The sequence below is a fragment of the Dermacentor andersoni genome, chromosome 10 (genome assembly GCF_023375885.2).
Source record: "Dermacentor andersoni chromosome 10, qqDerAnde1_hic_scaffold, whole genome shotgun sequence".
NCBI classification, from domain to species: Eukaryota; Metazoa; Arthropoda; class Arachnida; order Ixodida; family Ixodidae; genus Dermacentor; species Dermacentor andersoni.
This window is the reverse complement of record NC_092823.1, coordinates 91,993,890-92,009,045: the sequence shown is the minus strand read 5'-3', so window position 1 is coordinate 92,009,045 and position 15,156 is coordinate 91,993,890. Positions and strand designations below refer to the sequence as shown.

At 47.1% G+C, this 15,156-nt stretch overlaps 1 protein-coding gene across 1 annotated transcript in view; it reads right to left on the bottom strand.

Moving 5' to 3' along the window:
* Positions 1 to 15,156, bottom strand: part of LOC126544329 (receptor-type tyrosine-protein phosphatase H-like) — a 123,020-nt gene that overhangs the window by 35,539 nt on the left and 72,325 nt on the right. The window contains exon 20 of the mRNA XM_050191613.3: positions 14,982 to 15,068. Coding sequence (XP_050047570.1) covers positions 14,982 to 15,068 — 87 coding nt within the window. The remainder of the gene's footprint in view (positions 1 to 14,981; positions 15,069 to 15,156) is intronic.

The window sequence follows — 15,156 nt, the reverse complement described above, 5'->3', positions numbered from 1 at the left end:
GTGAGTGGGAACAAACTGCTGCCGCGCCGTGTATTCGGTGAGGAGAGAGGACATTGCCGCGACGCCACGTCACCATCGCTCTAAAAGGCCGGAGCTATCTAAGTGTTCGTTGCCAGGGAAGCTCTCGCCTGCGTTCTAACTTCGTCTTGGTAATCGTTATAAAGAAAGTAATGCATGACAAATAGAATAAATACCGCGGAAGAAATATCAGCAGAGACACTCAAGATTACTTACGTGTGCAAATGCCAATGCATTGTGGTACCACTGGTGAAACGTTTTTTTTTTCGCACATCTCTCGTCCGCCCCAGCTCTCGCCTGCGTTCTAACTGCACCTCGCTAAGGCGAAATCAGAAGGGGCCAAGCGTTTCAACGAGCTCGCTTGCCCACGAGGATTTCATAACATGAAGAACCGCTCAGCGCCGTTCAATTGAACCGGAGTGTTCTTTTTTACAGTCGCATTATACACTCATGACGTGGGGCCACCTCCTTGCCATTGGCAGTGCCACCACGAGCCCAACGACGCATGTACTATAGGCCACACGTTTAGAAAGCAAGATGGCTGCGATGTGACGCCTGCAATGACTCGAGCCATAGGCACACCTTTAATCACCGAAAACGGTGAATCCATCATTGCGTTGGGGAAGCGTGCTCGTCTTGCACCCCGGGGGCCCGGGTTTGATTCCCACCCAGATGGAGATTTACCAAATTTTCTTTGGAAAGCCATAAATTCGTTTCGTGCAAAGGAACCTTCGTGAGAAATTTCCCGTCAATCCGAGCATTTTTGACGTGTCCTCATTGTTTGCGCGTAGGCCAGTTGTGCGACCATCATTAGGTCACGCCGCCGACTACAACGCCGGATTTCCCGCGCATTGGGGCATACAATGCGTTCGCATGAAACGTTGGCTGTAGTGAGTTTCGAACGTACGCACCCACGCTTAGGAGGTCAGTGCATTACCCACTGGGCTAAACCAGCGCCTCCTAGTTGTCAGGCCTGTGCACTCTGCTTTACGACATCATGATACTTGCACCGAAATTTATTTTGCCACGCTCGATGCGAAAAGCGCGGTGAATTCAGAATCCCTGCGGCTTACTCGGAAACATTAGATTCTATGGCAGTCGGGCAGGGTATCCTGACGTTGTAGCGGCGCGACTGTCGCCTCCAAAGCAGGCGACGAAGACCGGCTCACGTGCGCGTAGCGCGAGAATAGAACAAGCTAACCCACTCGACCTAAGCGGCCACAGTGTCGGCTGCTCCCGAGATCCTGCTGCACCATGGCTGGCTGGCCTAAATAAACCTAAATAACCAATAACGTAACGGATTGAAGTAGAGTGGCGTTGTGCTATTTCGGAGTAGCTGGCGAAGTGCCTCAACACTCTCGCTTGCCCGCGAGCTGTTAATATTTCGAAGGGTCACTCACCGGCGTTCAATTTGACATTAATACTTTGGCGTTCACGATTGACAAGAAGTGTATGGCCATTCTCGAACGTCTACAGTAAACTTTGAAACACAGCTGGTTAACCTGTCAGGATGGAATAAATCAACTGACAAAGGCGCTTTACCGAGATTTTGCAACGAGACCACGTTAGCAATCCTCCTGCACGCAAGAACGCATCTTTCCTCGCAAATCATGTTGAAAGCGTGCAAGAGAGTGGAGGCACCAGTTGAGCCAAGTTTTTTCAACGTGCAGTATGGGATGCTGTCCACACTAGTTGCTGTCGTTTGATGTGTCCTTGAAAGAACATGCTGCCTTTCAGTTAAAGACACCAGAATATCCAACTGGGCATGATATAAATTACGGCTATATTTAGCTTCATTATTACGTAGTTTCGATGGACTGACATTATATTCCGATCCACTGGAGCTGCCTTGTGCCGTTCTGGTATAGTCCAAAAGCATTCTATAAAATATCGTTGTTCAATGGACTCTATTACGCAGCGCTTGAATCTTTTCTGTTTCAGCCAAAGGATCTCGCAGGACCAAGAGCGACCTAGATGCGGGCGTGCCTAATTCCAGAAGCCTGCCTACCACGCTTACTTCGATATAGTCCGTCATCGTGCAGTGACTATTTAGTCAGTCAGATTGGATATTGGGGGGAAAACCGTCGTCCCTTAACATCCACGTTCTTAATACAAAAGACAGAATTTATTTTCTGTCAGATTGCAACTCTCCTTGCTCTTTCCTTCACTATTTGCGTGGCTAGGAATCGTTCATAACTTACGTCTACTCAATTTCGCTTCCTGGAATAACAAATAATCATGTGTCTGTTAAAAAAAATTACGAAATAGAAATAAATATTTGGAACGTTTTTTTAAGAACGAAAGAATAAGGACTTGTTTTCAATATGTGGCCTCTCCTTTTTATCATTTGTGAAGCTGTACCTTGGAGTTCGTTTATTCTGCTTCTTAATTTTCAGTACCTTAGTAAAATAATGAGCGGGGCTTCTTGATGGACGTTCATAATTGCATTGCGCTTTGTCTTACACCGATGGAAAATCTATACAGTGAACAAAAAAGAACAAGAAGTGGACGTATGTGGCTCAGCGTACGTCCGCTTTTTGTTATTCTATGTGCGTTCTTTAGATTTTCTGCCAACGCAATACTTAGCCAAATACAATCATTTCAGTACCTTCTTTTGTCGCTTTAGTTCATACTGGTCATATTTTTTTCTAGTACAGAAATATTCCTCAGTAATTATTCCTGCCGATAAACAAAACAACGACTGCTTAAACCGAAGCTTACCCACTGATACAAGTTTCATTTTCAATTTAAGCTGACTTTCATCTCCATCAGTCCGCCAGAATTTGCCACGATTTTCTTTGCGTTTAAAATGACAAGTGGCGTAATGGTCTAAGGCCATTAATGGTCTTACCAAACCGTAATGGGCTTAGACCGTAATGGTCTAAGACCAAAATGCCTGGTCTACGACCTGGCATTTTGAATAAGTGACCTGTCGCCTGAAAGACACGCTCACACGTTTATAACAGAAGCTGTGTTGGTCGACCATACGGGATGAAGATTTTCCCATCTAATCCAATGGCAGCATTTTCGAGAACGCTGGCATTGTTTACGTGGACTCGAAGCGAGCAGGTGGCATCGCAACATCAGCTGACCCGACGCGATCCGATTGAATGGTCATGCATCTTTCCAAGCTGGTCGCGCGAGCCAACTGACCTCGTGTAGATGGCTTCACCACTTTTGCCTTGACTCTCTTTCGGCCTCGACCACTGGCGTTTACACAAACCGGGCAACCAAAATGCCAACTGACGAGCCGAATCAATCTGACTTTACGGGGTAATGAAAGCTCAGCTTCTGCCACGTGCAATGAGGGCAAGAAGGGAGGGCCGCGATTTGCGTAATATAAATGCCGCGCGTTTTTCATTCGCGTCTCCCACTTTCGTGAGAGTCAGCTCCCGCGGAATTCAAAGCTCTCGACGACTCGAGCGGGCATTATTGAAATGCTAGGCGAAACATGCAGTCGGCTTATATTTGAGTAAATGCGAAAGCCGCTCCACTGTTGACCGCCTCACTGATGACATTCTTGCGCTGTATGCGTCATGGCACCGTGTTAAAGGAAGAGCGAGCCATAGCCGCAGGGCGTATCGAGTCACTCTGCGAGCCGAATCCACTTCGTTACGGTCGCTGTGCTTTGCTTGGCGAAGGCGAACCACGGAACGCCTGCGCAAACATGCGTCCTGCCGAGGCTAGGCGGGACCGGACTCTTAATTAAAGTGGTGACTCCGAAACTGCGCGGAGCTTCGGAGGCGTTTTAATCTGAAATGGACATTCGGAGACGCGGGCTTCCCACATACCGCTCCTCTTGCGCTGTCGCTTAGTTGGGTACAGCGCGCAACGCTTAACGTCTCATTTTGTCCCGGTGTCGTTTCCGGTTTCGTCGTAGCACAAGCACTTCTTCCTCCTTGCCAGCCGCCAAGTCACGTTGGAAAACACCGAAAGAAGGGCAATCGTCGCTCAAAACCTTTAAGTAAGAGTCTGTTTTATGCGGGATGTGTTGGCGGGATCGTAATTATTAAACGAGATTTTTGTTGCAACTGTCACGCGGGAGTGCAATATATACGAAAAACAAATATATAAATATTTTTTTTGAGCCATAAGAATTTTGACGTTTGCAAGACCGTTCAATGGCTACAACATTTCTTTCCCTTCCCGCAATAATCCAGCATATAACGTCATTTCAGAAGCTCGCGATTAGGAGGGGGACCACGCTTGCAATGCCCACGGTATTCTAGGAGTAATGCGATCTTACGCTCTCCGTTTTTTGTATTGCATTGTATTTTTTTTATCCGGCAAGCAATAAACATGCATTACTCAATCATTGAAACAAACGTGGACGTGTTACGGTTTAGGCTGCGTGGTATATTAAAGTTTTCGTGGGGGATAGTAAAGAGGCGAAGTGGCTTTTCGACCCCAAAAAAAGGGCGAAAGTACTCGGCGCAGACATCTAAAAAAAATGAAGGACAGATATGCTATGGCAATGCTTGACTATGGCTGACTATTCTAGGCATAAAGGCGAGGAACGAACGTTTGACAGCAGAAACTAGAAAGCAGCCTTTGTGACCCAGCGGAGGGCACATCAAAATTGCCTAGTATTGCTGCAGAATTAAAGGGCTACTTCTCTCGGAAAGCTGTCTCTGTACCGCGTGACATGGTGCGTTTCATGGGCATACATAGAATATTAGCAAGGTATATATATATATATATATATATATATATATATATATATATATATATATATATATATATATATATATATATATGATGGGAAACAAAAAAGAAATCACAACCATTGCAGTCTGCGAAGATGAAATGGCACGAAAGCACTTTGCTTTTCGTTTGTGAGCTTGGACTGTCGTCAGCTTTCGCTGCCATTCCATCTTTACAGAGCGGAATGGTTGTCTTTTGTTTGAAGCGTCTGATGATGGGAATTGATGTGTTTGAATGGATTATGTAGTAAAGGCAGTGCTTGATGTTCGAGTGAGATTCTTTATGTACGATTGCTTTATGATCACTGTAATATACACTCACTGGTTCGACTGCCACCCTGGAGAGGTTCTTGGCTAAAATGAAGTCAAAGCACGTCCGGTAATGCTTGATAGGTATCGTGGGGTTAGAGTAACAGTAATGGGTTAGAGCTGCCGTATTGCGTTGCGAGTCTGGCGTCGTTGCTCGTTCGGAGGTGCCCGGGCTCGCGATTGTCGTTTTCGTTCAGCATCGCGGGAACGTTCTTCGTCGGTGGTCGTTTCGCGCCGGCGCAGCTTACCTTCTCGTTGCTGTTTCCCGCGGCGCTCCTCGTACGCATGTTGTTCTTCGGGTGTACGAACAATACGTGTCCGACCCATCGATAACGCAGCTGTTGAATGGCTCACACCCCCTTAATCAATGACTGATACCCCCATAGACGCGGCCTACCAATTACGACGACAGAAGAGAATTCTTCGCTGTAATGATGAGCGGCAACGGAGCCAGCTGGGAATACGAAGACGCTCGCGCCATTGCTGATGATGAAAGTTTTTTGCACTACGGAGCCAGCTGTGCAAGAGCACGACGACGACGGATGGGTAGGTAGAAGCACCAGCATGTTTGCACGGTTGGCGCCGAGAATTGTTAAGTTCTTTCCAGAGAGAGAGAAAAATATATTTATATATAATGAGGTGGGGAGACTTGCTCGGAAGCTCGAGCCCATAGTTCAGAGCCCCATTGGCTCGCGCCACTCCGCGTGCCCGTGGATTAGCCGTCATTGCTCTTGCGGGTCTAATCCGGTAAGCGCAGTCTCTCATGAGGAAGGTTAAGGGGTATGTGCCAGTGAGCTTGGACACTTTGTGCACTAACAGCAGGATCGGCACACATGATGATATTTTGTGCTGCCGGACGGCGAAAAAAGTACGGAAGGTTAGTCATATACATTTCGCTGTAAAAAGAAAGTGAGCAAATGACCTGACCCGTTTGGATGCGTTAGAGATATAGGTGTGCAAATGAGCTACTGTAAAGAATGCATAGGCACTATTTCAGTAGTTCCACTACAAAATTTCTACAATAATTTTTCTAAGTATTTGTTTGTTTTTCGCGACCGCAAGTTGTTATCAAAACGTGGTGCCGTGCAATCTATTCCTTGTATCACATTGCGTGTCCTCCATGTTGAACAGCAGTCAGAACAGGCCAATGCCACAGAAAGTGGTTCGAACGTCACCACCAACGTTTTCCAATCAAAGCATGTAAGAAAGCAACCAATTACTTAACAGAATACGCGCCCACCAAGAAATACACTGAAATTTCACTAGAGCAGCTCTATTTGTCGTCATTTCAGCGATGTCTACGCGGAAAGTACGCGTAGACGCCACTATATTCTAGTGGTAATTTCGATTTTTTGTCTGTAATCAGTGTTAAGAGTCAAATATGAAAAGATTGATGGTGAGGACACCGATACCTATAAAGCTGTTTGCATCAAGTTACAAAAGAGAGCAACGAATGCAGAACAACTCCAATACACGTTTGATCACTGCGCGTATTTTCTTTATTCCTGTCTTGCTTGAACTATATACGTTAACCAATACATTTGCCATACCAATTGCATAGTTGCGCCACTAAAAAAACCAAAAACTACGCTAGACGAAATCGCGTATGCTCAGCACACTCATTCTGATTAAAGAATACATTACTAATCGGAACGCTTTGTAATGTCTCTATGTAACCTAGCGCAGCGAACGCTTGTGGTATTCGAAACTTTCTCAAACTACAATTACCCCCAGGCACGTAATTTATTACGGTTACGTTCTGCGCGTAAACTTCTTCGAACTCCGTTATGCCAGGGCCCCGAGAGAAATGATCGCTACGATCTGCCTAAATATGTCTGTAGATTAATCTACAGACATCTAACATCTAACATAACCGTGGATGTGGTTTTAGGGGTATTTCGCTAAAACTACATGCGCCCGCATCGCGTAACTCCCACAGAATGCCAGCCGAACGTATGATCGTTTATGGCGAGTGTTCTCGCTTCAACGATTGCGAGCTGGAGCTTGATTTCACGCTTCGCATGCGGCATGCGTTATTGAATCGTACCGCAACGGTGTAAACGATTGAAATAGTTCTCCAAATCGTTTCTCCGGAGGTCGCCAAACCCGTGGTGCGGGAACCGTTGGCGAACATTCGAGGCTTTGCCGCGTGGCTGAGACATTTTGCCGCAACATTAAATGAACCCATCAACGTGGCACTCTACGTAGCTCCCTATCGGTTATGGCACGTTCACATTCCTATCATCAACGGCGTTATTTTAGAGGCTTTGTGAGATTTTGGGGCTTCATTCAGTAGTTGCCTCGGCGAGCGCAACGCTCCATGCCTGTATTGCCTTGGTAAGACATGACAGACTGGGAGTGTGACGAATCAACGCCTATTTCAGCGATACAAAGTGAACGCATTCGCGTCGACGCGAGGACAAGCACATTGCCGAGAACAATGACATCACCAGTAGAGTAATACCACTAATGCAATAAAACACAACAACGAAGCTTGTAATCGGAGACTGGGAAATCTGGAAGCCGCTACCAATGCATTCCATGAAAGAAAATTGGGGCCTCCCGACAACTGCAGCATCTGTTTTGCTGCTAGAATTTTGTTTTTACAACAGCGGCGTCCCCCAAAAACTAGAATAGTCCAGACATGGTCCTTACCAACGCACTCTACAGTGGATGGTACCACCGGGACCGCATGATGCGGCGCAAGTCCTCACGACAATTTATTTTTAAACTGCAACAATGTTTCATGAAATAACCACATGTCGTCATTGCATACGCTCAGTTTTCCTGACAACTCTCTTATGCCATAGGGCAAAACGTGAGTCCTACAGTAGTTCTTTGGCTAATAACACCCGCAGCTGCGTGCGGGCATTGTACGTATGAATGGAGCACAAGTTAGGACCGACGGAAAACTGTCCGTATTTTTTCAGCTCCCGATGAAAGGATTGCAAACCTTTAGCGGCCCTTCTCGCTCGGTTGACCAGGTTGAGCTGATCCGTCTAGTCGTAGCTAGACAGCGCTGCATCCATTGTCAATTTCTCAACCTTTCTTGCCCGCATTGATTCCTTTAAACACAGTTTTTTTCCATCAACAATTGAAATCTGGAATTCACTACCGGGCAGCATCCGTTCACGGCCTCTGAAACATTCATGCAAGCTTGTTTGTATATGTTTGTATGTTTGTTGTTCGTCCCACTCCTGCAGCAGCCTCATTGAAGCTACAGTATGTATAAATAAATAAATAACGAAATAAATAAATAAATAAAATGTAGACGGGGTGTGTTACAGGTGGGATCTCCGGTGTTTAACCTCGACGCTTACAGTCAGTTACAGTCGGACCAGTGTACGCACTGCGATGGGATATGCATACAGCTGGCGAGCTGGAAGGCGTCATTGCCTGCGCTGTGCCCGTACCGGCAGCGGTAGCCAGAACGCTGCCTTGGCTCCGACGGAGACGAATCAGCGAAAAGGTGATCTCCACCCGGCTTCGGCGTTAGTGTCGCCAGACAAACTGCACTTCTCTGGAGGCCTCCTAAGACTACGTGCACGTGCCGTGAGTTCGCCATCGCTACCAGGTCAGCACGACGGCGGAATCACACATTGAGTGTCGCAATAACGAACTAATTTACAACCAGTACGTACTTCGCCGGGAGTCCTAAAACGAGCCCATTACTGGCACTTGTCGATGTGCGTTATCTTCTAGAATAATCATATGAACTCATCTGGAAGACGCAAATAATGTAGATCGTCTGTTGGTGCCACAGCAGCATTATAAAGGCTGGTAATTCTTAAGGTTTACGGAATGTTATTTAAAAAAAAAAACGCCTGCAACAGACGGCATAATTTTTATTCTTGAGCTGTATCATTCGTAGAGGCGGACATTACAAGAACGCGAAATCAAAAGGCATAACTTAGGTATTAAGAAACATTTCTTAATTACCTTTCCAATTAATTACTTTGCGGCAATTATTGCAATTTTCGAATTAGAGCTGGTGAGTCTGCAAGGCGTATTCACTGGAAACGAATATCCAGGATGACACCAGTTCCGAGATATTATTTCCCAAACTTCGGTGTTTCAATGCATAAATTAGTGTTTTCTTCAAGAAGTGAATGGAACCACAGAATAATCGTACGGCGAAACTGATGGTGCATATTAACAATCTGCTCTCATTCTGGAAATCTATTTTAACTGGGACGAAGTGTTCTTTTATACAGTGCTGTTCTTTCTAGCTACGGATTATTTATGTGAAAATGCATGTTCATCTGCTGGTCCTCGCTCCCTGCAGGGTGGCGGTGGAAATGGATGACCCCGCACGTCTGCCGGCGACGGCTGCGTCACCGGTGGCCGCCTCCAGGAAGCGGATCGGTCAGCAGAGCGACAGCGAGAGCGAGGACACCCATGTTTACTCTCTCAGCCGTGAAGACACTTCCGATGACGACTTCCAGCTTGTGCAGAGCCGCAGAGCGAAGAGAAGGAACGCCAGGACGTCCTCATCATCAACCATGGAAACAATACGACACACGCAAAGGCCGGAGGCCAATTCCATCACATTTGTGTCCCTGCTTCCCCCCGTTAACATGAAGCTACTTAGCAGGCAATCTGTGTCGATGTCACTGGAAGCCCTGGTGCGAAATGAAATATCGGACATTCGGGTGAACAGCCCAAAATATCTACCGGCAGTTGATGTCCAGCACGCGGCTGCTATGACCCCTCTGCGCAGCGCAACGCACCTCGATGGCATTCAGGTAGGCTCTTACATCCCTCTGGGATCTCACGTAGTCACCAGCAATATCTACGATGCAGACGTCACCATCCTTTACAATGACTTGCCGATTCTTATCAAGCCAGCCAATGATGAGGTCATTGTTGATGTTAAGCGGCTAGACAGTTCACTCTGCGTGAAGATTGCATTCAAGCGTAAATATATATCCTCGCATGTTAAAGTGGGACACTTCAGACATTCAGTGTGGCCTTTCATTGCGAAACCTCCGCAGTGCTACGAATGCATAAAACTGGGACACGTGAGCAGCATCTGCGAAAATCAAGCAGCATGCCCCCGCTGCGTCGAGCCCCACGTTACAGATAAATGTGGCGCGAGTGTAATAAAGTGTTCAAACCGCGGAGGGTCACACGAAGCTTCATCGAATAAATGCCCACATATTAAGGAGGAAATGGCCATCTTGAAAGAGATGGCCATTTCATTCATTCATCTCGTCGCGAAGCCGCCAATAATATCAGGAAGCGATGTTCCCGTCACCGGCGCTCCTCAAGGAAGGCTGTTGCCTCTGCGACGCGCATGTCACTTCCTACAACGCCACCTCCCCCTTTACCGCACAGGCCAGACACTGTAAAAAGGACCGAGAAGAACAAGGCCACGGAGAAGACCACATCTGCCGGATCTTGGCCGGCTCTAGCGAAACGACAGCATTCACCAACAGAATCACAGCAAACTTGTGCTGGACAACCCCTGACGTCTACTGTCGGTGATTTGTGCAACCAAGACAGGCAGGTGGTTGAAATGCTGCAATCGCTAATTAATACAATGTGCATCATACTGAACAAGCTGCAAACGCCATCAGCTCGAAGTGCTCTGCAAATACTGGATGCACTAAATCCACTGTATATTATTTTTATAAATCGCTGCCCTATACTGCTCGTTTGGGTACCAAATACATATAGTCCCCTCAGACTGTCCAGTTACGAATCTTTCGTCTCGTCCCCATGCGGTGCGAGCACGAAAGTAATAATTACATCCGCACGGACTTTACATGTGTCGCTAACCCGGTAGAGTCCCATGACGACAACCAATACGTCTGCCTAAATGTCCAAAAGAAGGATGTGTCATTTATACTTAATGGAGCCTACATATCCCTAGCAGGTCACTTTGACGACGAACGACTTAAGAAAATATTAGTAACGAACAATGGCCCCTGGGTTATAACAGGTGACTTTAACTTGCATCACAAGTTACGGGGAAGCACTAAAATTGACTCCAGAGGCTCCTGCCTCTGGAGTCAAACGAGTCTTCCCACCTTTGCTGCCGGCCATGATTTGTGCTGCGTGAATAACAGCAGCCCTAAATTTCAGCGAGGTACGACCTATAGTAGCTGCTTGGATTTTGGTCGCACGACACTTTGCCTCGAGCGTCCAATGATTTACGGATATAGAAACACATGGAAGCGACCATATTCTAACATACATAAAGATAACATACTGTCTCGCGTACAGATGATTTGTCAAAGATTAAGAAGGATATTGATGACGCATTTCGGGAAAGCCTTCCACACACTATTGAAGATGCATTCGCAGAGGCATTGAAAACATCCATCTGCTCGCTTACAAGGTCAGCAAGGCGAACAGACTTGGACATTGAACTGGAGAGGCCACGTGCGGCACGCCGACAGGCTGAGAGAAGGTATCAGCCCACGAAGTCCGTCATGGATCTGAGGGCTTCACGGCGCATACAAAAGAAAGTCCTGAGTCGTATTGATAAATTGTAAGACAAGCGATGGAAAATTTTCTGTAAGTCACTTGATCCCCGAAAATCGCTCTCGCACATATGGAGAACGGTTAGGGGTCTTCTCTCATCTACGCATCAAAGCAAGACCTTTGCGGTTCTGGCCTTCTACCAACTCTGCTCGGAACTTCAAGTGGCTGAAGAGTTCTGTGCACGGGTTGCTGGATCCGTGGCCATTATTATTTACGCAGCACTGAATGACATCCCTGAGAAATGAACGTGCTATTTTCACTCGAAGAGATCGATGCTGCGTTGGCGACCTGCAGGCATCCTTTGTCACCAGGACCTGATAGCATCACGTGTGCTGCCCTATGCCACCTTGGACAGGATACACGTCATGAGCTGCTTAAATACTACAAGGAATCTTGGCAGAAGGGCGCCGTTTCTAAACAAGCGAAATCCAGCCGCTTGATCTCCATTCTGAAACCTGGAAAGTCTCCACTTGATCTCTCATCATATCACCCGATTACGCTTTCGAGCTGCGTCGGCAAAGTGATGGAAAGATTGATTCTTCCTCGCTTGGTATGGTACCTAGACCGATTCAACATCTATGCGGAAGGCATGACGGGCTTTCTTCGAGGTCGCTCGTCAATCGGCAACGTCAATGACATCGTAACCTGGGTCCAAAACAAAAAAACCTCAAGCGCCTATCTGCGGCACTTTTTCTAGATATAATGGGAGCATACGACAACGTCGCCCATGAGGCCATACTGAACTCACTTGAGACTGTTGGAGTTGGTGGCCGTATACATAAATGGATTCGGGACTATTTGACTGAGAGGCGCTTTTTGTTACAGACCGAAGACGGCTAAACTTCAGACCATTATATCTGCCGTGGTGTGCCGCAGGGTGGAGCGTTGAGCCCTCTTTTGTTCAACCTCGTCCTGGTAGGACTAGCGCATTACCTACCGCGTACAGTACATGTCTCAGTATACGCCGACGACATTTGCATCTGGGCCTCTGCGGTGACTCGCGCTCAGCTAAGAGCCAGGCTTCAGCGGGTGGCAACCATGACGACGTCTTATCTCCGAGAACAAGGCCTCAGTGCGTCTACTGAAATGTGCGCATTGCTTAGCTTTACGCGCAAACAAAATATCATTGTATCCCGTGTCAATCAATGGTCAAGCTGTATCCTATGTTAAGACGCATCGCTTTCTGGGTGCCATCATCGACCGCAACCACTCGTGGAGCCCTCTCTGCGTCTACCTGAAGAAGTTAGTTGCCATTGCGCAGATCTTGAAACTTCTGTGCTGGAAAAATGGGGATGCACTAGTCCATTAAATGATGCAGCTGTACAGGGTACTGTTTCTCGGACTCCTACGTGACAGTCTACCAGTGTTGTCAAATACATGGAAGACGAACTTTTGCGCTTTGGAGAGGATACAAGGCCAAGCCCACGCACGTGTTTAGGACTGCCTCGGTGCACCTCAACATCAGCAACAATTGCCATCGCGGGAAACCATATCATCCAGACTCATGCAGCTTTCGACTCTCTCAGAGCGCACATTCGCCATCTCTGTCAATGATCCCCGACCCTCATTTGGCCTCCCTACCAGCCGAGAGACCTCAAGCTACCTTTTCAAGAGTGATTATGGCTCATCACGGGTGCATACCGTCATCTTTTACACCGGTGGCGAAGCTTTCATTTCCCGCGTGGTGCCTGCGATAGCCTCAAGTGAATTTTGCTATTCCTGGAATTACAAAAAGGGTCAATCGTCCATCGTCGGCTCTGAAGCAACATACGCTCCTATTACTACATCAGACGTATCATGACCACATCCATATATATACCGATGGTTCGACCTCACCTATACCCGCTCAACTGCCGCTTTCATCGTTCCAGCTAAGCAGGTTACAGTTAAATTCAAATTGTCACGCATGACTACATCTACGTCGGCAGAACTTGCCGCTCTCCATGCCGCGATGACGTACGTCACCGAAGAGCCAACAGAGAAAGGGGTCGTATTTTGTGATTCTAAGGCAGGTCTTCACAGTATCAAGTCTGCATTACATCACAGAACGTAAGCGCAGATGATATCTCCCATGAGGGAAGTGTACCACCATGGTCTAAAAAGAGGGCACAATATTATATTTCAAAGGATTCCTGCTCACTGTGGCATCGTCGGTAACAACCTTGCTGACAAGGCTGCGCGGTCTGCGCACGAAGATACCCAGACGCGTCCAACACCTTTGGCGAGGTCGGACGCGGCCAGGGAACTTCGCCTGCTTGCATGCAATAAGTCACAGGATCTCTGGAGTTAAAGTGCCTTCAATTGCCGATTACATAAACAGGACCCCACGCCACGGCTACAACTGCCATCTAACCTTTCCTGCGGCGAATAAACCTTGCTATGCCGCTTGTGGCTGGGAGTGGCGTTCACGAACGCATACTACTATCGTTTGGAAATGGCCGAGAGCCCGATTTGCGACTCCTGTCTGTGCGAGGAAACCATCGAACACCTATTTTCTACTTGCCCTGCCCTCGCTACGATGTACAACGCTTCTCCCTGCGGGCAACTTTACGCCGGCTGGACTCGAGACCGTTCACCGAGTCAAAGATACTTGGACAGTGGCCACACCCGTCACTGGCACGAAAAGCGATTTGTGCACTAGTGCAATACTTGAAGTACACCGGCTTAAAAGACCGGTTAAAATTTCCCTCCCACACACACTCAGTGCTTACTCCCTCCTTTTTTTTCTCTTTCTATTCCCCTTTCCCCCAGTGTAGGGTAACAAACCGGGTGCTCTGCTGGTTTACATGCCTGCCTTTCCTGCCCTTGCTTTCTCTCTATCTCCATTCTAAGTGGATACGCCTTGGAAGCTCATCGGCTACCATTCTTAAATTGCTATGCGTGCCGTAAATTATTATTGAACGAGTTAATTAGCAAACTTTAATTAGTTGAATATGTGTTTCCGTTTTTCCTGCAAGTAATGTCTGCCTCTCTGAACATTCCATTTCATGGACTAGAATTCCTGTACGCCCAACGTGCAATTTTTAAACATTGCGTAGAGGTTAAAAATGATCGACCTGTATGCCAGCTTATACAACGTACGCTCTGAATGTGGCTCTGTCTGTTGCTTTTGCGCGAACATTTAACTCAGGAAATCGAATAACCGGCAAACACCTGCAACTTTTGGTATGACTTCATTGTCAGCATATACGCTTTAACCGATCTGCCCATTGGAGGCACAAAAAAGAAAAACCCAGTGAAATAGGTTTCAACGCGCAAAGTTTCTCTTTGAGCCCCATTTCATTCAATGGGCACCGCTCGCCAGGAATTCTGGTTATTTTGCCACTGGTGGCTGCTATACATATTTATAGGCTTCTGCATGGAGGCTCGGTACGCACTTCGGCGTGCCGTTATCTCGAGGCCAGCTTAGTACAGGTGCATCAGCGGCCTATTTCACTAAAGGTTACCGTCACAATTACTCACTTGTTGATGTCTTTGATGACGTGATGTTCCATTTCTATCTCGTCTTGCATCAAAGTCGGGTTGGGCTTGGTTGTCGACCCGTTAACACTGGAAAAAAGGTGTCGACCAAAACGTAAAATTGCTTTATGATAGTGCTTCTTGGTTCTTCAAAACTATAATACAGAATGTTCTTCGT